This window comes from Zeugodacus cucurbitae, chromosome 5 (genome assembly GCF_028554725.1).
Source record: "Zeugodacus cucurbitae isolate PBARC_wt_2022May chromosome 5, idZeuCucr1.2, whole genome shotgun sequence".
Taxonomy (NCBI): Eukaryota; Metazoa; Arthropoda; class Insecta; order Diptera; family Tephritidae; genus Zeugodacus; species Zeugodacus cucurbitae.
Window position 1 is genome coordinate 19991052 of NC_071670.1, and position 25616 is coordinate 20016667.

Here is a 25616-nt window from a genome sequence, read left to right on the forward strand (position 1 = left end):
AAAGTTATTATAGTACTAGTGAAGATATCGGAACAGAACTTCGCTGAAATACTGTATTTAAGGAGTGTCCATAAGTTTTCAAGATCCTATATATCGAATATGAGGACCTTAGTATTTTTAACACCGAAAATTAAAGTAAGACTCTCAGATATTTTGAAGAAATTTTGAGGGAATATGTTTCTTCTCATAATATGTCTCCGTGCCAAAAATAAGTAAAATCGGGCCATAACTTCATCTATCTCCTATATACCATATATATGCCGAATATGTGAGTCAAATTGTTTGTTATATTAATAAATTTAAATAAATAAATTGCGAGAGTATAAAATGTTCGGTGACACCCGAACTTAGCCCTTCCTTACTTGTTAATTAATTAGTTGCTCCCTAAATACTTTCACTCTATCAATGAGGTAACCAGAATAGAATTTAATATACATATACCTTATCCACAGCACACAGTGGCCCGGGCACTAGTATACATATATATTTTTATCTTAGATATCGAGAATAAGTAACCAAACCTAGTTCCTTTTTGAGAACACTAGACGGGCCTAAACGCCCAATGACACAAAAAATATACATACAAATGTAGGAAATTCAGAATTAGCACTGAAAATAATCCTTTAGAGAGGGTTCCAACCACAAAAATTACTATAAACATACAGTCACAAAAAGTTTTTATTGGAATTTGTAATCCTTAAATTCATATACTAAACTTAATATAATACTTAAGTATAGATATATATGTATACTGGTATCACTAAACTGTCTAATCAATTTGTGTGATGGATGCATCATCCGCGCTCGAGCAGCGACTGCTCTCGCCATCGGTACGATATTTAATGGAGTCAATAATTTCAACATCGATATCACGTTCGCGATTATTACCAGCTAAACTTGTGCAGTTATCCACAGAGGCACGTCCATCGGAGTCAGCGTCACAATCCGGTTCGGATTTATTGTCATTGTCAAAGCTATTGCCATTGCCACCACCAGCAGCCGCAGCCACGTTCGATGCGATCAGGTCACGCGCTGCAAACTGACTGTAAAGTCGCGGCAAGTGTTGCAACATGTAACTAGCACTACTCTTAGTCAACGGCTGGTTCTCTTTAGCTTCACCCAGATCATAGTATTTGGTATAGTTTTCGAACTTACTCGCCATGGCGGATGAAGTTAAATTGATTGCGTCTAGTGCCAGCGCAGCAGTCGGTTTATTGTCGTTAGAACGTGGCACAGGTACAGTGAAAGCAGAGCCTATGCGGTGTTTGTTTAACAAATTAACATTAGCGGTGTTGCCACCGACAGTCTCTGCGTCGGTGGTCGCATTGCTGTTGTCGGCGTTTGCGAGTGGCGAAATATTCTCTTTTTTACGATCGTAAATGTGACCTGAGACGCGTAGATCGATGAAGAAGTGCAACGGATCGATGCCGTATGGTGGATAGAGTGGTGGATACCAGACTGGTGGTGGAGGTGGCAAAACCAAATCCTGTGGTGGCAAAGAAGCGGCAGGCGGTGTGTCCTGCAACACAGCTTCGGCTACGCCGCCTTTACCATTCCCGCTCGTATTGGAGGCAGTTGCAGCCACAGAATCGGATGTTGGAATACCATCTGCATCGCACTTGACAATCTTCATATCTGACGAATCTTTAGATTCATCTTCTAATTTGCGATACTTATTGGGCAAGTGAAAATATGGTTTATTTGTCAGCTCCAGCGGCTTCTCCAACCCTACTGCGGTGGAGGTAGAATTGTTGTTCAACTGTTGTTGCTGTTGCATGTGGATTTGCTGCTTCTCTTCCGCTTCTTTACGTTCACGCAAGTGTTCATAGTACGGACGATGATGCGCCCAAGTTCGTTTCCGTGGTCTACGCGCCAACACCATCGACTGCTGCAGCTGTAGATTACGCGCGTTCTCGTTGTTGCGCGCCTGCACCAGAGAACGCAACATGTCGCTGAAGAAGAAGTTGTTAGCACCCACTGGCGTTGAGTACAAGTAGGGAGGCGTGGCTGCCATCAGTCGACTAACAAAGTCCTGATTGCGCATCTCATGAATATTCGACTTGCGCGGTGTCGCAGTGGTTGTGGCATTCGTGGGCGACGAGGACGCGGAGGAGGAGTTAGGTGTTGCCGCATCCTTTGAGCACTTCTGTTGCTGTTGTTGTTGCTGTTGCAAGAGATGTTGACGTTGATGCTGTTGTTGCTGATGTTCTTCCGACATGGTCGCCTGTCGAGCAGTTGCAATTCAAATAAGCTGAAAAGAAAGTAGAATTTAATGTACGTCTTCAGGAAAGTGCTGCAAGCTTCTTAAGTGTAGGAAATGCAAACACAATATGAAACAATAAGACAACGACATTTAAATGTTCTTCTCGTGTTCTTTTCAGATTTGGTAGACAATAAATGGAAACCTGTCGACAATGCCCAACCACGAGTTCGGTATTTAGTCCCTAAGCTGTAGCAGCTTAAAACTAAGTGCCGGCACAAAGCAGATTGCTTTATGCAGTAAGTTGTTTTTGATTTCAATAAAATGCGCCAAGAGATTTATGTACTTAGGATTGCACATAGAAATGAGGGTTTGGGTTTTGCGTGTAGCTTGTCAAGTAGTATTTTGGATGCAAGGATGTATATCAACATCTTGCCGACTGTGTTTTAGAGAATATTAATAAATAAAAGACATTGCACAGTGGTTCCGCTTGTATGAAGCCGCGGCCAGAAATACTTCCCGTTGAGATATCGTTATGAAATGTTCACCAAAAATCTAGAAAAATATTTTAAATATATTATTAAAACAAGTAAGGAAGGACTAAGTTCGGGTGTAACCGAACATTTTATACTCTCGCAATTTATTTATTTAATATTATTTAATAGATCATAGAATCATATATATGGTATAAAGTCAATTGAAAGTTGGAAACCCTAATATTAGGTTAAAAGCACCGAGGTCCTCATGTTCGATATATGGGGCCTTGAAAACCTATGGTCCGATTTCGGCGATTTTTAGAAAGGGGCGGTTGTGACCACACCATAAATGCAGTATTTATGCAAAGTTCTCTTCCGATATGTTCACTAGTGCTTACTTTATATAATATATTGTAAAGTAAACGATTTAGATGGAATGAAAGTTCAGGTATATAGGAAGTAGACGTGGTTGTGATCCGATTTGGCCTATTTTCACAACATATCATTGGGATGCAAGGAAAATATTACAAACCATATTTCATTGATATTAGTCGAGTAGTTTCGGAGATATGGTTTTTGACCATAAATATAATAATTTTGTTATTTTCGGTTTTAAACTTTTTCATATTATTGTAATAACAGAGATATGAATATATTGGGGGAAAAAGGCGTGGTTCACTCCCGCCCGCCCACTTTATTTAGATTAGCCAAAAACACTGAGGACCTCTTGTTCTATATCTTGGGCCTTGAAAGGTTATAGTCCGATTTCGGCGATGTAAATGTTGGAAAACCGATTTCGCCAATTTTCAAACTGTAGTATTGGGAGGCATAGAAAAATTTATGAACCGAATGGTAAATCTATTCTAATAAAATGTTGTAATTACAAAACAAAGCGTTCGTTTGCATATTAAATATGAAACTATTTAGATTAACATTTTTGTATTTCCTAATTGTAAATAAAAGTCGAACCGATTATATCAGTTTTTTGCAGCAGCGCGCGTTAGTATCTGCGAAAGATACCTTTTTTATTAAGATAACTCACAGAATTGCCACTATTTATTTAAATATGAAATCATTGATTTCATATATTGATTATATATAATAGTTTTGTTCACATAATGGTTGTTTGTGTCACCCAGAAATAAATGAGTTACATATAGGGTTATATATCAAAATGATCTGGATGACGAGTAGAGTTGAAATCCGGATGTCTGTCCGTCCATCTGTCCGTGCAAGAGATAACTTTAGTAAAAATTGAGATATCTTTATGAAATTTGGTACACATATTTCTAGGTATTGAATATGGGCGAAATCAGTCCACTGACGCGCCCACAAAATGGCGAAAACCGAAAACCTATAAAGTGTCATAACTAAGCCATAAATAAAGTTATAAAGCTAAAATTTGTTACAAAGGATCACACTCGAAAGGGGCATATTTGGATGTAATTTTTTGGAGGAAGTGGACGTAGCCCGCTCTCGAATAGGTTTTTTGTACATATCTCACAAACCAATAAAGCTATATGAACCAAACTTTCTGCAGTCGTTTCCCTTAGGTACCCCATCACACACCATGAAATCGGATAATAACCCTGCCCACGTCCCATACAAAGGTTATGTTGAACATTATTAAAAGTGAGTTAACTCACTAACGAAAAACTTTAGAATCACTAAATTTTACAGAGGAAATGGCATAAAGAAGATAAAAAAAATGGAAAATGGGCGTGGCCATGGGCGAAATCGGTTCACAACCACGCTGACTTCCCATATAACTGAATTTTGTATTCCATCTGATTCCATCATTTTAATATAATATACATATGTATACTGTACCTTGGTGGTGAAAATGAGTGAAAATATGTACATATATAATGATTTTCGTTATTCTATTGATCTTTATGTCGAATATATGGATCAAATTGTGTGTTATCTGAATAAAAATATGTAGTTTTGTAGTAGTCAATAAATTGCGAGAGTATAAAATATTTGGTTACACCCGAACTTAGCCTTTCCTTACTAGTTTCATATAAAAGTGGGTGGTGACACGCCTATTATTAAAATTTTACACAGACTCACATGTATCCGAAGAACGGAACCTAGCTTTTAGCTAGGTTTTCCTAAAAATCTAACGGTACTTTCTAAAAATATAGTTAAATGCATGAACACCTGTACATTTTCACAGCACATCAGAATTTTTATGAAAAATTTCGCAGCAACAACGCACTTCAAATTGTTCTGGTAATTTTTCAGGTTAACGAATCAATATTCCTTTTAATGGATTTTGAAGTTAAAACAAGGTTTTATCTTGTGAAATTAATTAAGGCTAACGTGATTCGGGTTTTTTTGTGAAATTAGTGTTCTTATCACCTATTGTTTGTACTATTGTTGTTTCGTGCGTCTTCAATTTGTTTACATAAAGGTTTAATTGTGTTCCTCCCCGATACCTCTTTAGGTCTATTTTGTATTGTCCTTATCAAAGTGTTAAGGTAATAAAAGTGTTAAAGTTAGGTGCGGAAATTTTGCGGTTGCAATCGTCAAAATACTATACTGTCCTATGAATTCACTATTTTTAAGTTCAAACTCTTTTAACTGGACTAAGAAAGGTTAGAAAGAAGGATAAATCAACGTTATTTCTATCTGGGTACTCTTTACTAGAAGAGACATTATATGTACGTTTTTTTTTTCAATTATGGGTGTGAAAAAATTAACTGTATTAAATTGGTTGATAATTTTCTTTTTTCCTAAATGATTTTTTTATATGATACTAGTGGCCGGGCCACGCATTGCTGTGGATAAGCTATTTATTAAAGTGAAATTAATTTTATAACTTAAATTGTAGCTTTACTATATCCCTTTTTGTTTAACTACTATTTTTTAGTTGTTGCAAGGGTGCGATTTTGGCCATCAATAATACCAACCTTATCATAGTATCAATGTTTAAGTTAGACGCTCTGATAAACGCTCGAAAGAATAACCTCCGTGAACTATATAAACTAAGACGTGTGCTCATAGGGAAGTGCAAACCACCCTATTAAAGACGAAAACGGTGTCATGATTACATCTGAAAGAGACCAACTTGCCAGGTGATTTAAACATTTCTCGGGTGTTCTTAATCCAACCAGCACGTATCCACCTTCGGCTCTCACCCCTCCACTATCCCGACCACCTTATACCAGTAGTTACTCTGCAATATCATCATCTCCACCGTGCTTGGTCGAAATTGAACGTGCCGTAATGGAATTAAAGTCAGGAAAAGCTTCGGGAGGTGACATGATCCCTTCAGAAGCAATGAAAGTAGATGCCAGTGTGACGGCGCGCTATTTTGCCCCTCTTTTCGAAGCGATATGGCGGGAAGAAAAACTTCCGGATGAGTGGATGACCCGAAAACTAGTATAAAACAGGGCTGACTTATGTCGCCGTTGCTGTTTCTCATAGTTCTTAACGATGTGCTGAACAAAGTACTAACGGGCAAACGTGGTGTACCTTGGAATCTCTACGAACATCTAGAAGAACTAGGTTACGCGGATGATATCGCTTTGATGTTTGTCAAAAGATCGGATTTGCAGTCGAACTTAGACCAATTTAGTGCCGCTGCAAGTAAAGTTGGTCTGGTGGAATCCACAAGGGGCGAGAAGCAGCGAAAGACCGAAAACCCCCGGCGGCGCATGGTTGAAGCACATCTAAGGAACGCAAACACCAACTGGAATAATTTAAAACTTTTGTCCAATAACCGGAATGACTTTAATAAGTTTGTTTTGTTGAAATCGGATAATAACCACGCCCACCTCTCATACAAAGGTTAGGTTGAAAATTACTAAAAGTGGGTTAAGTCACTAACGAAAAACGTCAGAAAAACTAAATTTCACAAAAATAATAGCAGAAGGAAGCTGCACTGAGATTTTTTTACAAAATGGAAAATGGGCGTGGCATCACCCAATGAGTCAAAAACCATATCTCAGGAACTACTCGACAGATTTCAATGAAACTTCGCTTCACAATCACGCCTACTTCCTATATACCAGAACTTTGAAGTCAATCTTAATCGTTTACTTTACAATATATAAAGGAAGCAGAACTTTGCACAAATACTATGTTTATAGTATGGCAGCCCCATTCTAAAAATCGCCGAATTCGGACCATAGGTTTTTAAGGCCCCATATATCGAACACGAGGACCTCGGTGCTTCTAACCTAATATTATGGTTTCCAACTTTCAATGGACTTTATACAATATATATGATGAATATTCAGTTACACCCGAACTTAGCCCTTCCTTACTTGTTATATATATGATATTATAAAATATGGAATATGTGGGCTGGATGGAGGAGGCTATAACGACGCTTTCTTAAATATTTTTACAAAGGCTTTCTGTAAGTTATGATGCTCCGACCATGACCATGGGCTTTGTGAGCTATAGGATCTAGTAGTCCGATGTGGACAATTTTTTTTTATTATATAATTAAAATATTTTTCTAAATTTTTGGTGATAATTTCATAGCGATATCTCACAACGGAAAGTATTTATGGTCACGTCTTCATACAAGCCAAACCACTGTGCAGTAGTGTGAAAAAACGATGAAACTCGCTTAAAAAGTGATTCAAATAACAAAATTGAAATATACTAGGTTGGCGGTACTCATTCCCTCTTTTTATTTTAAAACAAAATTATGCTGTTCGCCAAAAGATTGTTTTGATAAGCATCCCCTATACTTCGAAATTATATTAAAAGCCGAATATTCGCTTAGCAAAAGAATTTTTTATACAATTTGGCGATTTCGAATGTTACTTAATAATGCAACTCCCATAGAAACCTGACCTGAAATTACTGACAATACCGTATTAAGAATTTGGTCGTTTCAGCGAACTTTTTTTATATCGAGGGTAATTGGACCTCGTGGTTTAAACACTTTTTCCGTTTCACTAATACATCAAAGGAAATTCCAATTTAACTTATTTTAGATTGTTATCTTATCATTGTCATCTCATTGCACAAATAAAATGCTATATTTAGATAAATCGTTTTGGGTACTGTTATAACATATTACAATTTATGCGAGTACAGGGCGCAAAAGTGATGTAATTCTTTGTTATTGAGCTGATTTCAAAACCAACCTTAAGTTTCAAACAGCACAGTTAGTAATTAACGATTTCAAGTGCACTAGATAAACATCCACAATCAAAGAATGCGATTTAATAACCCAAAACCAATAAATTGAGATGAGTAAACAGTTTAGAAGGACCAATCGGAGTTAAACGATCAGTACCGGCAGTATTAACAATATCACAATATAAATAATTTCTTAAGGAAGGCATTAAATTCATTTACGTTAACTAAGTACAGCTTGTGGTAAGTGTGTATCACATTTCCCGATACATTGCGTCACTATAACTTGGGTGCATTGCATTCTGATGCGTAGAAAAATAAACAGTCGAGTGAGAATGTATCGTTATTGCACTTTTTATGTCGCATTCTTTTTAACCATATTAGAGACAAATCTCAGTTGTGCCAAAATTAGTCATGTTTTGTTTTTTTTCGGCATATTTTGTCTTAAAACAATATTGTCATAGGGTCAAGTTGGTTTTCTTTTCAGAAATTTCTCAATAATAACGACACATTTAACTTATGCCAGCGAAAGTGATTTATATTTTTCAAAACTAACGACATAATTCAAGGTGGGTCACGTTTATGTCCAAAAAGAGGTTTTAGTACACTTATTTGGTCCACTTATGCTCAGCATTTTATTTAATATCCATGCTACTAGTTTATTCAATAAACTTATGACGTTTTTCTATATTTGATAAATAAGAGACAAAAAACCGCTCTACTGAAAAATCGACTTTTTTGATTTGTGGCACTATTGATGTAAATGAGCGATATATATGAAACTACAAGCTGCTTGTTATGATATTGTCCTTTTTTAGTTTTAACATGTTTATGCTAAATTTATTTCGTCAAACAACACACTAATTGTGTTTTCAAAAAAAAAAAAGTTCAAAACACACACTGGTTAGTAATTATATCTAAATATGTATGCGAAACAACATTTGTTACCTACGAAGCAACAACAACACGAAGATAAAATATCATAACAGTAGCAACCATTTCCATATTCCGTTTAGTATGATTTCCAAAAGCAAGGAAAACTTTCAAAACTTTGACGGGGGACGATCAATGTTACTTTTGGCACTCCGACAGTGAGCGCCCCGTAACAATTCAGGGTCTACCTGGCTCAGTGCGAAACAAATGGAACGTGTTGTTAATAAGCTTCAAAGCTTTGCTGAAGCTGTGTGGTTAAAAATACAAGGGCACTTGTTAAATTAAAACACTTTCCCGGCCGCCACCTGCCGTATTCAATATACAGTCGAGTGTACTTTACAGGTTGGGTACGAGTGTGCCATTTTGGGAGGTATACCGCGTTGTGCTACAACGAAAATGTTTTAATTCATTTAAATGCCGCTACAACGGCACTTGTGGCAGTGCTGATTGCTGATTGCCTGTCTTGACAACACCGCAGCCAATCTGGCGCACTTGAGTGCTCTACGCTCTTTTATTTTCGCATTTAAAAGTTGTTTATTGTTTTTTCATTTCGCTTATAAAAATAAACTTTTGACGAACCGATGTCGTCTGATGAAATGTAACGGTAGCTGTAAAGCACTTATCCAGGCACAATCACACTCCTCGCCCACACCCCAGGCAGTGCAGCAGTGAAAACAGTAAATGTTTTAATTTGCTAGCATCGACTGGCGGACGGTGGCACCGGTGTTGGGTGCGAAAGATGCGCCAAGTTTAAATTAGATTATGCTAATTATGGTGGTAATCCAATGCGGTTGTTTGCGTTCGTGCGGGTGTGCGATGAGCTGTGGCGGTGTGTAATGTATCTCCATCACCATGAGTGCCGCTGTGACGTTCCAATTCTCAGGCGAAATCAATTTGCATTTTGTGGTTTCAATGATGGATGTGCGAATGTCTCCCACTTCCCGTTTACCATTGCTAATGCTGCTATACCTTGTCTGGCTATAAATATATGTATTTCAAATTGTTTTTATAGCAAAATGAAAAATCAACTTGGCAAACTTTTTTCATATAGCAAATTTGGTAAAAGTTTATTCTTGCGCGCTTTATATTTCTTGTTGATTACCATTTGTAAAAGGCGCGACAAATAACTGGGAAGTTGTTGGCATCTTCCAGATGAAAAATGCGCCAACTGCAATTGTTTGTCTGAGTAAACCAATAAAACAACGCTGAAGTTTTCGCATTGCAAGCAATTAAAACCAGCAGCTTCGAGTTTTGGATATGGAAGGAGCTTAAAGCGCTTAAGCACACATAGAAAACTGCTATTGAAGGAAGTTTACTTTAATAGAAGTGAAACCTATTAAATGAATGACTAAAAAAAATTAAAACGATTCTCGATATTCTTTAAGAAAATCACACGTTTTTTTTGTTGTTAATCCAACAATAAACAAGTAAAGAAGGGCTAAGTTCGAGTGTAACCGAACATTTCAATTTATGTTATTAGGATACAATTCGTCCCCTATATTCGGCTTGAAGACCACTAAATAACGAAAATCATAATCTATACTAATATTATAAAGGGAAAATATTTGTATTGAATAAACTCGAAAACTACTGTACCGATTTCAAAAATTCTTTCACCATTGAAAATCTACATTCACCCTGAGTAACATTGGCTACATTTATCTATAGTACTATAATAAAGAGGAAAGATTTGTATGTATGTTTGTATTGAATAAACTCGGAAACTACTGTACCGTTTTCAAAAATTCTTTCACCATTCAAAAGCTACATTCACCCCGAGTAACATAGGCTATATTTATTGCTAGAATCTCAACATTTTGGAAATAGTTCCCAAGTAGGGTATCAAAAAAACTCCGTGATGGAGAATCTTAATCTGAAACTGAAAATCGTCTTGCAAGTCATTCTCTTCGCATCGCAATCGCGTGCCAGAGAGTCGAGTAACGAGCGACCCTGCAAAGTACGCGCTTGAGAGTCGAGTAAGGAGCGTGTGCAGCGGCTTGAAGAACAAAATATTAGAAATATACAAGCTGGCACTAAGCCGTCGAACTCAGAGCTTTCCCAACGCCTTCATAATCAGAAAGAAAGACAACGGACACCAAAGACTAGAGTTCGTAATCAAGTTTTAGCTCATTGGAAATAAAATATAATTTCATGTTCGAATTTTCTAACAACTTATAACTCTTGAATTGTTTGTTTAAGCCCGTGCGAAACCGGAGTGGTCTGCTAGTACATACATATATACTAAATGAGGGATAACTAAAATAAATACATAAAATTTCGCCTCCAAGCTACATTACATCCTTGATTAAACGCTTACATAATTTTGTTAATATATATACATATTAACCGATATATACGGTATAAAGCCCACCGAATGTTTGAAAACCTTAATATTAGGTACATGGTAGCTGCAGGAAGTTATGACTAAATGTGACCCATTTTTAGCACAGAGACACATTTTTATTAGAAACACATCCCCTTAGAATATCTGAAAGATTACGGATATTTTCGGTAAAAAATTAGTCACGAGTACTAGGGTCCTCATGTTCGATATATGGGCTCTTGAAAAGTTATAGTCCAATTTGGAAATTTTTTAAATGAGTGATGCCACAAGCTGTAAAGAAAGTCTTATGTACCAAATTTTATGGAAATTGGTCGAGTAGGTTCTGACCTAACAGTGGGCGACGTCACGCCTATATTTTCGTTTGTCAGTTAACGCAATATTAGTTGAAGTGGTGTGCGAGACATATTCAAAAATCTCTTTTCGAAAACATTATTTCCAAATATGCTCCTCCCTGTTGCGATTCTTTCTTTCATGTCATTTTCATAGCTTTATCGTGGGTTATAGCGTGTTCTTTTCTTACAAATGTGTAACATTTATTATTCTAAATTGTGAGCGGGAGTTGACCAGTATAATAGGAAGACATTTATTTGTTCTTTTATCATGTAAAAATGGAACACATTCAAAGCATGTGTATAATGTTGAAATACAAAGAGACAGCATTTTCATCAGTAAAAGAAAACGCTACTAGTTAAACAGTAATTCCCGCTTAAATGCCACTGTTAAATATGTAACACTTTTGAAGCACTAAACCGGAATAGGCACTTAAATTAATTCCGCTTAAGTGCCTCGAGATACTTTTGTCAAATACTTCGATCTAAATACAATTATTTTTTAGAACGTAAATCATGTTTATTTGTTATTAATAACGAAAATACAAAAAAACATTACAAAAATATGTACACACACTCACATAAGTATACATACGGTAACGATTTTGGCCATATTTTGAAACAAATTAATAAACGTTTTAATCTTTTATCTTTTAATAAACTAGTTTGAACAAATGGTGAAAACAAAACTAAGTTTTTATTAATTTGTTTTAAAATATGGTCAAAATCGTTACCGTATATTGATAATGCTCAAAGCATTTAATTCAAAAAATATTAAAACAAACTTAAAAGAGGAAAATTCCAAACAAAAAATTTCTTTGTGTCTTAAATATTACCGGCATTTAAATAGGAATGGCACGTAATGGGGGAGTTTATATGTAAATTTAGAGAAAAAACCACGATTCCGCAAAATATTGTCACTTAAGCGGGAAAGGAACTTAAACGAGGAGCACTTAAGCGGGGATCACTGTAGCACTTTATATTTTCCCGGTTAACTCCATGGCGTGGCAATGGTCCGATTTCGCCCATCTGCAGTATCAAACCTCTCAAGGTGACAAGGAATGGGTGTATCAAGCTTCATTAAGATATCTCATGTTTTACTCAAGTTTTCGCTTTCACAGACAGACGAACAGACAGAGGGACAGACAGACATTCGTATTTTAAATTGTCATGCTGATCAATTTGACATACTTATATAACCCTATGTCTAAATCGTCTAGTTTTAGGCCTTACCAACAACCATTATGTGAACAAAACTATTATACTCTGTGGGGGGAACTCGTCAATGTCATCGTGTAAGCAAGTTCTGAAGAACCTGTGCTCCTCACACCGAAAAGCCTACTTATGTATGCAGTAATTCCCGCTAAAGTGCCCTTTCTTAACATGCAAGACATTTGAGACACTTAAGCGGGAAAGGCACTTAAATGTATCCCGCTTGAGTGCCTCGAGGTACTTACCAAACTTGTTCTCAAATACTTCGATCTAATATTTTTCTTTTAGAAGGAAAGTCACATTTATTTCTTATTAATAACAAAAATACTTTTTAATAAGAATAAATATGGAAAAAAAATAATTACAACAAGTAAGGAAAGGCTAAGTTCGGGTGCAACCGAACATTTTATACTCTCGCAATTTATTGAAGAAATTTAACCAATACATATATGCGGAATAAAGCTCACCGTATTTTTGAAAAACCTATAATTAGGTATATGGGAGCTAGGAGAAGATACTTTTGAAAAACCTACAATGAGGTATATGGAAATGTTATGACCCGATTTTAATAATTTTTGGAACAGAGACACACTATTAAAAGAAAACAATTTCCTCTGAATTAAATTGAGATATCTGAGAGATTTACCCATATTCTCGGCGCTGAGTTCAACATGTTCGATATCTGGGGCCTTGAAAAGTTATGGTCCGTTTTCGACAATTTTTTCACAAGTGAAGCCAGAGATGATATGCACTAATTGTGTAAAGTTTTATTCCGTTATCTTCATTGGTTCCTTATGTTTACATTATAAAGTGAAGGAATAAGATGGATTTCAAATTTGAGTTATAAGGAAAGTAGTAGTGGTTGTGAACCGATTTCGCCCATTTTTTGTCCGTATTATCAGGAAAATATAATACTCTCGTAGCAACTTTTGTTGCGAGAGTATAAAATGTTCTGTTACACCCGAACTTAGCCCTTCCTTACTTGTTATATTCATTGAATCCGGTCGAGTAGTTCCTGAGATATGGGTTTTGACCCATTAGTGGGCGACGGCACGCCCATTTTCCATTTTGTAAAAAAATCTGAGTGCAGCTTCCATCTGCCATTTCTTATGTGAAATTTAGTGTTTCTGCCGTTTTTTCGTTAGTGAGTTAACCCACTTTCAGTAATTTTCAACCTAACCTTTGTATGGGAGGTGGGCATGGTTATTATCCGATTTCTCTCATTTTTGGACTGTATAAGGAAATGGCTGAAAAAAACGACTGCAGAAGGTTTGGTTTATATAGCTTTATTGGTTTGCGAGATATATACAAAAAACCGATTTGAGGGCGGGGCCACGCCCACTTCCCCTAAAAAATTACATCTAAATATGCCCCTTAATAGTGCGATCCTTCATACCAAATTTTTCGGTTTTCGCCATTTTGTGGGCGTGGCAATGGTCCGATTTTGCTCATTTTCGAAAGCAACCTTTCTATGGTGCCAAGAAATAAGTGTGCCAAGTTTCATCAAGATATCTTAATTTTTACTCAAGTTACAGCTTGCACAGACGGACGGACAGACAGACATTTGGATTTGAACTCCACTCTTCACCCTGATCACTTTGGTATACATAACCCTATATCTAACTCGTTTAGTTTTGGGTGTTACAAACAACCATTATGTGAACAAAACTATTATACCCTGTGCAACAGGTTGCGAGAGTATAACAACGATGCCGCAAAATATTGTCACTTAATCGGGAAAGGCACTTAAGCGGGGATGACTATACCGTGTTAAATGTATTTGGAATAACTATAAACCGTATTTAAGCATAGTTTTATTTTTTTGTTTATATGTATATAGAGTTAGTTAGCCATGCATTGGAATCCTCAATTCTTACTATCAATTAGTTCAAACGAGCAAAATGAAACAACCGATCGAAATCGATATCGAAATCATACTGAGATTCTTTGAACATTTCAATCTCCTGATTTGATTTCTCCTTTCCCCATCTTTTTTATCATTATTTTAAAAGACAAAGGGTTTATTAGTGTATGGTTGGCACTACGTTAGGGGTTGGTTTATTTAACTCTTTTAAACTGTCGTTAGACTAATTCGTGTTCATCATCTAAATTAACTGAAGTCAAGAAATAGGCTACTCCTTACTATCTTGGCATTTTGTTGACGTAGATGAAAGTGATTTCGACGAAAAAAACCATTCATACTTCTTTCATTGCTAATAATGATACTGATAAGAAATCACTTTCGGATATGTGAATAAGCTGCTTGCTTTCCTTTTCTTTTGCTGTGATATATGTGCAGCCATATAAACATAGTTCGGTGCACGTATCCAAAAACTATTTTCACATATGTATGTGTTTATGTTGGTATCGGACTCAATTTAGAATCGTATTTATTATATGTATCCTGCGAAAATTTATGAAAAACGCTACTATATCTAAGATCAAAGTAAAGTTAAGTTAGAATTATCCGATTTCGATAAATTATGCACCGCTTGAAGGTAATTCCATAATGCAACTCTCATAGAAACCCTCGTCCATATTGACAATATACTGGTATAGACGATTTTCACAAGGATTTCTTGAGTATAATTTTCCTCAGGAAATTCGAATCAATATCGATGTGCGTGCCTTGGCGTTGTCCGGTTTGAACACAATTTTTCAAAAATACTGTGGGCTTTATTCAGCATATATCGGTTAATATGGGAGATATCTTAGAAAAATTAAGTGAGCGTATAGTCTTGTGTATAATGTACCTTGCAAGTGAAAATTATTTATGCCGAATATATGAGTAAAATTTTGTGTTATCTGAATAAAATTACGAGAGTATAAAATGTTCGGTTGCTTCCTTCAGACGACAATTGTTGAAAGTCTAGGTCCGTATTAAGAGTTCCCCCACCAAATCCCACCAAACATCTGTGTATATAGCAAAACATATTATCTCCTAACTTCTGGCTTGGCCGGCTGACCGCGATTCGTTCGCTATTTTGACGTTGTCATAGGTAACTAATTTTTCGTCACCAGTAACCACCCACAATGGATCGATTGCGATTCACAGATGCAAAATCGGACCATAGTTCCTAGGCTTACATGGCAAATATTCAAGCGTGATATATACAGTGGAACTTCCATAACTCGAACCTTCTATAAGTCGAAGATTTCCATAACTCGAACACTTGAATGGGCAAAAGCGTTTAGAAGCCAAATTTCATACAAATTTCCTTCCCTAACTCTAATTTCTATAACTCGAGGTTCTCCAAAACTAGAACTCTTGAAGTGGCAATAGAAGTCAAATTTCATACAAATTTCTTTCCAAAAATCGAACTTTTCGACCGGGACATTATACAAAATTTAAAATTTTACTATCAACGCAGAATTTTAAAAGAGTCTTTCTATATCGTATGGAGGCAAACAAAAAATATGATTTTTTACTTATAGATCCCCTAAATCGTGTAACAAAGGCATGAGATATAGACGTCAAGAGCCAAACAATAGCAAACTGCAACAAACAAAATTACAAAATACATGTTTTAATGTATTTAAATACAATTTGTTGCAAAGTAAATAACTAAAACGGTGTATAAATCTGTATTTTCCAGCTTTTTCAAAAATTGTATGTTTTAATGAAAATTCTATAACTCAAAGTTTTTTTGTGGATTATTGTGATTCGAGTTATATAAGTTCCACTGTATTTTCATTTAATGGAGCCGGAGTTCATCAAAATTAAAAGTGAATATATGGAACGTCAAAGTACAGCTTTGTTAGTTTATACGTTTCAAACTCCTCATTTATGCAAGAAGGGTTGAAAAAAACGCATTCGCTTGATTGATTTCACCCCGCTTAAATCAACTTTATGTACATATGTACGAGCAAATTTAAAAGCGATTTCAGCAAAGCTTACATATTAAATACGTCGAAACATTTAAAGTTATAAATATATGTATATAGTACACTTAACTTGTAAACAAGCGCCATGCAACCATTGCGGAATAACATAATTACGAGTAGCATTACCATCAACGGTCCTTTCGGCCTCTAACTGCTGTAGTAATCATGTGTGCGATGCACCGTTAACATCCCTTAAATACATATATGTAAGTATATGTGTATGTCTGTAAGCATGTAATTGGCACATTTGTGAGAGCGTTCATGGTCTGAAGTGATAGATCCTTGTTAGGGTCACACTTGTTCACATGTATGTATGTATATATTTATGGAAACTTCGTCTGTGAAACACACTGAAACGTATTTATATTTAAGTTAATGTGTTTGTGGCGGATCTGAAGCGCGGTGACAGTCCACCGCATTTGACTGCAAATTAAATTTATGTGCCACTTGTGGCTTTCGGCAGTTCACACTTTATCCTTACCACTCACTATGGTAAATGCTGCTGTGGCCATTAACAGTGGATGTTAGCGAAAGCTGGTAAATTGTTTGATGTATGACACGGTGTGTGACATGTGTAAAATGAATTCCTCAGTGTGTACGCCCCGCAGACGTGACAATAATTTATTGTAGTGATTGTGCGTGGTCAATAAGTTCACTCATCACCTTAAACACATACTATTTGGGTTTGAACCCGAACCGTTTTGGATGTCATTTATCAGCAATGTGCTGGGAGTCAAGTAAACGTTCCTTAGCAGTGCGCCCCCGTAGTACACAGGACCTAATAATGTATGCTTTGATGGAGTTGTTGAGTTATAATTGATGTGCTTACTAAGCGTCGGTTAATAACCAAGCAAACCATTTTATAAAGACTATATTGAAAACTCCTAAAAGTACGTTAAATTGCTAACGAAAAATGGAAGAAGCACTAAATTGTATAGTAACGATGGTATAATAAAAATAGTAAATAAGGCACGGCGGGGCTCTTTCCCCATATCTAAGGCAATTCCTTGATATTCTAATGTTACAGTATTTAGAATAGTAGTAATTGGTTTTGGACAACGCATACTTACCTTAATTAATTTTACAATGAATAAATCAAGAACCCATAGATATATCGGTCTCAAAATTGTCGAAATTGATGATGCCACGCCTCAAATACAGTATTTGTGTAAAATTTTATTTCGCTACCTTCATTTATTCCTAACCAATATTATAAAGTGAAGCAATCAGTTGGAATTCAAAAATGAGTTATATGGAAAGTAGGCGCCGTTTTGAACTGATTTCCTCCATGTTATCAAGGTGGCAAGAAAATTGTATATACCGAATTTCATTGAAATCGGTCAAGTAGTTCCTGAGGTATAGTTTTTGACCCATAAGTGGGCGATGCCACGCCCATTTTCCATTTTGTAAAAAGATCTGAGTGCAACTTCCTTCTGTAAAATTTAATGTTTCTGATGTTTCCGTTGGTGATTTAACGCACTTTTAGTAATTTTCAACATAACCTTTGTATGGGAGGTGGGTGTGGTTATTATCAGATTTCTTTTATTTTCATGGTGTGTCATGGGATACGTAAAGGAAATTACTGCAGAAAGTTTGGTTCATATAGCCTAAGTAGTTTGCGAAATATATACAAAAAACATATTTGGGGCCGGGGTCGTGTTTCCGTTTGAATTTGAGCTACGACCGACTAAACTATTACCATATTTTTTATAAGAAGCTGGTTCATATGAGAAACACGCTTTGATCATTCTGATACATTTTAAAAATATTAAATTTTAACAATTTTTTTATTTCTTCTTCTTGAAATTAGAAAATGTAATAATTGAATTGAATAATAGAAAGTACATTCAAGTTTGCATGCAGCTTGAATTTGGAATAAGTGATATTAGAATACGACTAACATCATAGTGGCATACAACTAAGTGAACATTTCATAATGGCTACAAGGAAAGTCTATTAGAAACAAAGCACAATCACCGTTCTTAACTCTTTGTAGGTCTCAAACTTTTGGAACAGCGAGGAAAATAATGCTGAAAAATCGTAAAATCTGATTTAAGAGTAGTCGCTAAGGAAGTCGACAACTCATTTTGTGAGTAATATGATATATTCCATATGTTTGATGCATGGCACGAGCGCCAGAGAAGGTTGTTCGTAAAATTAATAAATGAATTGCATTTGAAAAATTGTAATCACCGTAATGAACATGTTAAATGTTTCTGATATCTGGTTTTATAGCCAAAACTAACATAATAATCATAACAAAGCTAACGTTTTCATCGTAATAAACTGCTACAACGTTTACTAAGACGGTCGTGGTTGACTTACGGGGATTGACTATCAGGAAGGTGATTACTATCTGACACTATCTATGGCGAAAGAATTTGATGGTGAAAAATTCGAGACAGGGACTTCAATGAGAATACTATTCTCAAATTACTTTCTACAAGTTCTGTTATTGTTGTTGTGTAGCCGCATAAAACATTCCCTAAATAATTTTGAGGAATGCTGCCGATTTGACAGTCCTTGGCCGGATAAAAATCCGCGTCCGTTCCGGTTACGTTTAACTGACTGTCGTGGGAATAATTTTTTTTTTATAATGAATTTATTTTTAGTAGAGCCATAAATATTACTCATATGCGTTACGTTAAGTTACCTTCTAAGATGTATTACTTTCTGTCGTGTTCCTTTCTTCTACGAAAGGTGTTTTGCTTTATATCAGACGACAGTTTTGATCGCAAGTTTTAATTTAAGATTTTGCTCAAAGTACAATAACTTTTAACAATATTTTTGTAATCACAATGAGTCGACGTTGTATTTTTCATGTGGCATTCAAATATTTTTTTTATTTTGCTCGTTTATGTTTTTATAAATCCATAAAAAATTACCATTAACACAATCTCTCAGCCGATGTAATTTGTTTATTTATTTCACCGATCATATTTTGATAAAAAATTTTTTTATATTTAATTCTTTATAATTATTTTCACAAACACCGCCAATTTGTTTTTTGAAGTTTAGTTGACGCTTATAATACTCGATTCAATAACGCCGTAATAAATTAATTCGACCGCCACTTAGTACCGCCTGCGATGACAGTTAAAAATCAAATGAGTTGCTCTACTGGCTGGAAATTTTAAAATTATGAAAAACGTCCAAAACGCGCGCCACACTTGCCGCTGCCAATAGGCAAAGCGGCCGCAGGCAATGGACACAGCCACCAAGCCGCAGAACCACCCCCAAAGTAAAAGCTAAAGCGGAAGTACAAAAAGGCTACAGCAGCATCCAGCTGTAACAATGACACGCTGTGCAGGAGCTGCGTTTGCGGGGGGGTTGGCGGAAGCAATGGCAATAACGGAATCACAGTAGCTAAAGCAAAAACAACAACAACTACATATAGATGTGTTGCCGTTGTGGCAAGTAGCATTGAAGAAATCAACGCTGCAACAGCGCCAACACCATTGGTTGTATAGGCAACCACAGAGCAACTGAATTTTATGATATATACATGCAGCAGTGGCCTTGTTTACGGTTTGTCACTTATTGTACGTACATACATACATACGAGTACTTGTTGGCAATATTTTGCACTTTTTATGCACGTGGTTAACGTGGCTGTTGCTATTGTTCTTGTTGTTGTGCTGACTGTGGCTTTTGACGGGAACATCAACTAGACTTGTCAGCAAGCGGTGATTTTGTCACTCAGCGTAAATCGTTGGCAACGCATCAGCATCAACGACAAAATCAGCAACATAACAACAACAACAAATAGCCAGAAACTATCGCTGCATAAGTGTGTGTGTGTGTAAGGGATTTTGTTGCTGTCAGGAAGCAGTCATCATTGTTATCTGTATGAAGTGATCTGATTTTCGCAGGAACAACACATGTGTGAAAGTACAAAAAAAAACATCAAAACATTGCATCTGTATATATATATTTTTTTGTATGTACTTATGTGATTGTGTGTGTGTGTATTGTTTTTAAGATTCTGATACATTTTTAATTCTATTTAACTGCATTTGGTTGGAGTTAACTTTAATATTTTTGCGCACTTTCAAATTGTTTTCATTATTCCAGCTAAATTCCAGCTAAACATACAAACACACATACGACATACATATATGTATGTAAATACAAATGTTTAAATAAATAGATAATGTACAGTATTTACCACGCGACACGTCCTAATTACACAGTCTCTTAATTTTAATGTACCAAGTAAATTCATTCATATAAATGTACATGTATATATGTACATATGTCTGTACATAATTGCAAAAATTGCCGACAGCAATGAATCCTAGATTCCTTTGTTATTCACCACTGTGTGTGAGGCCGAGAGGTGATGTGTTACTAAACTGGCTGCAATTCTTCGCGGCATACCTCGTTTCCACTTTCGTATCGCCACAGGATTTAGCGGCTCCTATTGGTTCACATACAGTCGCTGAGAAGTGTCGCAATTTCAAGCAATCTGTACGTAAAAATATTACACCACTAAGCTGCCCACTCTGAAGTAGGGCAGGTGATTATGTTAGGTTCGATGGCTGTTTCCCAAAATGAAATACACTTAGACTATTAAGGACAGTCCTTTGAGATGCCAAAAATGTATCCCCGTAGTTAAATTTAAGAAACGACAACGCGCCTAGAACCTACCACAAATCTGCGGGGTTTTTTACTTCTATATCCGTTAATTCGAGAGGATGCCCAAAAAAGTGAGGTTCAATGAACTTTTGCCTAAATCTCGCAAAGGTAGAGGCATTCTAAAGGAAGAATTCTAATTCATCCTACTCTAAGCAGCTTCTGCAGATAGCATCCGGTAAAATTTTGAATTTAACCGCGTGAATCCTGATGGGAAAATGGAAAAATTGTCCTCACTGTGGGCGAAGAGCTCCCTTGACCTCCTGTGATTTATTTTGAGCCAGAAGGATATAGCGACAGAACTAGAGACTGTCCAGCGCTTGTACAGTTCAGCTAAGACTCAATCATCCTGAAGCAAATTGTAAGAGGATAGTGTTGCTCCTACTTGTTCCCATTCTACTATAGGTGAGATCGACGTGCCTAGCATAGGAAATCTCATCAGCCTTGCAATTTCCTGCGATACCGCTGTGGCCAGGCACACAAATGGTCGAATTGTGAAGTTCCTGCACCAGACTGGAGCGTACTATCAGATAAACCACTGCAATCTCGAAGAGATAGTTACTTGTAATTACTCCAGCTAAAGAGTTTAGAGAAACCTTCGGACCTTATAAGTGTAAGCCCATGTTCATTGAATTAAACTGAAACCTGTCTGTCAGCACAAAGACATGTAAAAGAGATACAGCATAGGGATGGCCATTAAAAAATACTCTTGGGGTTTTCGAGAGAAAGGTTTTGCGCAAGATTTATGGTCCTCCAAACATAGGCAACGGTGGAAAGTGACCTGGCTTCACTTGGAGTTTCCAGTTGGCGCCAAAAAGCAAAAAGAAGAAACGAGTATCGCGCTCTGGTGGATTCGGCTATAATCGCTTAAAGCGGTTCCTACGCCAAATATATATATATGTATATGTTACTCGGGGTAAATGTAACTTTCCAATGGTGACAGAATTTTTGAAATCGGCACAGTAATTTTTAAGTTTATTCATTACAAACATACATACAAACTTAAACTAAACTTAAACTAGTAGTATAGATTTAAAAATTATGATTTAATAGTTTCAGTTTATAAAAATAATATAATACAATGATGTACCAACAATTGCATCTTTTTCCAAAGGCTAATGTTACTGCTTTTATCATATTGGTAGCATTATCAGTAACAAATGGTGATATTTTAGTTTCGTGGATACCCCTATCTTCACATGTCTTCAAAATTTGCTCGCTTGTATATTCAGATATATTTACATCTGAACAATTTCAAATGCACCAATAGTTAAAGATTTGTGTTTCAGACAATTTTTATACTCTCGAAACGAAGTCGCTAAAGAGAGCTGTAACTTGAGTAAAAATAGAGATATCTTGATGAATCTTGGTACACGTATTTCTTGGCACCATAAGGAAGTTAAGTTCGAAGATGGGCGGAATCGGACTACTATGACTATGAAGGAGCATATTTGAATGTAATTAAATGTTTCTTGTAAACTACTAAAGCTATATCAAGGAAACTTTCTAGAGTCGTTTTCTTCAGGCACTTCCTTATACAGTCGAAAAATAAAGGATATCGGATAATAATCACGCCCAACTCCCATACATAGGTTATGTTGGAAACTACTAAAAATTTTAATTCAGTAAGCAAAACCACCAGACAGAAGAGCTGCACTCAAAATGGTGTACAAAATTTTAAATGGGCGTGGTTCCACCCACTTATGGATCAAAAACCATATCTCGGAAACTACTCGACTAATCTTAATGAAATTCGGTTCATAATAGCTTCCCAATGATATGTCCAAATTGATCCATAACCACGCCTATTTCCCATATACATATATAAAGTAAGCACTAGTGAAGGATGTCGAAACTGAACTTCGCACAAATTCTGGATTTAAAGTGTGGCATCGCCCTTCTAAAACTCGCCGAAATCGGACCATAAGTATTCAAGGCCCCACATATCGAACATGAGGGCCTTGGAGATTCGAATTTTTTTTTACCGAAAATATAAGTAAGTCTCTCAGATATTTTGAAGAAATTCAGAGGGAATATTTTTCTTCTAATACGAGATCTCACATGACCCCAACCACCATTTTGCATGACTAATTCAGCATACTTATGTAACATTCCGAATCCCATGGTGGGATCTTTCAAAAATTACGACTAGTCGCTGTTTTTGGTTCCACCTGGTACCACCTGGTTCCAAGTAGGCCAATCCGTATTGTAATTTTTGAGATGCAGTAAGTGAAAAATAATCTTTTTCTAAAATAACGATTTTCGGTAATGCAAATTGCATGCTTAAAGCAATCAGTTCGAAAAAGAAAAACTGTCATCTGCATCAAAATAAAAAATTCGAAAAACAAACATTACATAGCTGATGCGCAATCAATCATCTCATCTTGAAGTTCATAAATGCAAATGTTTTGATGCATCAGCCGGCATAACAACAGCTGGACAAAGTTGTCAGAATTTTCTGCATTACCGAAAAAGCAGGAGTATACGCTTTTGACCCACTGTCGAAACAGAACTACCCCATCTCAAACACTTGTTAGCAGCTACATATTCTTTATACTATTTTTTGCACTGATTTTAATTCCTTTTCGTTGCTACACTTTACATAATTTCTCGTTGAGCTGAATCGAGCTGGACTGAGCAACAATACCGTTATATGCCTGTTTCCTTCTCGCTAGCTCTGATTACGGGGTCTGAGTGTTATCATGATAGCGATGCATTTGCTTGGGCGATGCAAATGGCTTGACGTACAATTTAAGGGGAACGATAAGCAACCACCAACCTCCAGACTAACCAAGCAACATTTTATTTCATATCATTTGTTGTACATTTGTTGTTGTAGGCACTGTTTGAAATAAACACCGATTTTTAACATACGAGTACGTCACTTTTTTACTCGTTTTTGATTTTTACTTTTTTCTTCATTGTTGCATTTTTATGAGGAATCACCGTTTATTAGTGCGCGTTCAAGGGATGGGATGCAACCGCAGATGAATAGCAACATCAGACACGACAAAGTGGTTAGAGATTTGTTGCTGCATGTTTACACTTTGCGGATTTGCTTGGCTGGCTGGTTGGTTGGTTGATATGGAAATATGCTGCTTGTCGCTCATTGTGCTTCTAATAGTTGTAAGCGAGTGGTTTGAGTTTGCATTGTCAAACACTTTTTTCTTTGCTTAAATTTCACAATGTGTAACACGTTGTTTGCATTTGCCACACACATTTCAGTGGTAGCATCTATGCGGATGCTTACGTCGCCTGCCCGTTTTGTTTTAAAAATATTTTATCCTTTCAGTTGATTGAAATGGCAGCTAAATATATAACATATTTCTAGTTTCCGAGCAGAGCTTTATTTTTCCCAATGTATTATATAATGTGAACATTTCTGGGAGATCGTATCGGCTTTCTAATATGGACCTAATTAGATCGTCTCATATCGAACAAGTTATTGAAAGCAAAAGTAAAAACTCGGTCTCCATATTCTTCAGTTTCTTAAAAATCATCGTCATATAACGACAATAAGGGAGCACAATCTCGAGAATCTGAAAAGAGAAATGTAAACATTATTATTATTACGTTTGTCAAGCGGCATGTGGTTGGTCAGGATAAGTATGAGTATCCACAGCTACAGTATCCAGAAATGAAGTTGTGCGAGGCAACCGGAGCTCTTCTGCTATAGGTGGTGGTTGGAAGTTTAAGCAAGTGTTAATGGCTCCACTGTCAATGGCTTAAAAGCTTCTCTAAAATTGTTTGTTTCCGAAAACTGTTCGGTGTTCTGTTCGATGTAACGCAAACTTGATGTTCCTGGGTGACGGTTCCGCTCCAAGAAGAAGAATTCGCCGCCTTGTGCAGGCGGTCTTGAGGAAACATAAGAGGCACCCAGGTATCATCCGATGTGTAGTGTTTTCTAAGGTCATGGTCTTTTTATATGGGCTACGGACTAACTATTTGAGCCTTGGCCGTAACCACGATCACGCGTGGAGTGTAGGAGTAACATCAATGGTCCGAAAGTCCGCCGCAACAGCTCGTTTTCTGGACCTCACGTTATATAAACAAGGCTCAAGATAATTGTTATGAAAACAACAGCAACACCTAAATTCTAGGTGCTGCAGAAATCAGAATAAAGTGAGAATAACACATTTCCAATAGATCTTTTCAAGCTAACGAGGTATGCATCTTCATTTGCTGCCGATGTAAAATCGACATTTAAAACTAAGCATCTAGTCGATCATGTCATCAATAACATAACAATAACTAACCGAATTAACCGGATGGGGCATTATTCGAATAATAATATTCGGTTTGCAGTATTCGGATAGTCGTAAGTTGTTGACTATTCGATTAACCGTTCGTTGTCAACTATTCGAATAGTGAAAGTTCATTTAATTTATATTTTTATTGAAAAGATTTAAACTCACGAAAACTGTGCACAATTAACATTTCATAATAAAAACAAACAAAAATCAAAGGCTGCTTGGATTTCAAACAATTTTCATTTATTC

At 36.3% G+C, this 25616-nt stretch overlaps 1 protein-coding gene across 2 annotated transcripts; it reads right to left on the reverse strand.

Moving 5' to 3' along the window:
* Nucleotides 1-668: 668 nt before the first annotated feature.
* Nucleotides 669-19586, reverse strand: LOC105214991 (uncharacterized). Of its 2 annotated transcripts, none has more exons than XM_029042149.2 (2): nt 19368-19586; nt 669-2251 (listed from the first exon to the last, which is right to left on the reverse strand). In XM_029042149.2, the coding sequence occupies exon 2, from the start codon at nt 2216-2218 to the stop codon at nt 770-772; it is 1449 nt and encodes a 482-aa protein (XP_028897982.1). In that variant the 5' UTR covers nt 2219-2251; nt 19368-19586; the 3' UTR covers nt 669-769. The 2 variants fall into 2 exon arrangements, with proteins under 2 accessions (XP_028897982.1, XP_011187019.1); XM_011188717.3 differs by having other exon boundaries at nt 19136-19586.
* Nucleotides 19587-25616: the final 6030 nt, after the last annotated feature.

What these genes read in the sequence shown, in the direction of transcription:
- LOC105214991 (XM_029042149.2), bottom strand. Translation starts at nt 2,218, where the DNA reads ATGTCGGAAGAACATCAGCAACAACAGCATCAACGTCAACATCTCTTG.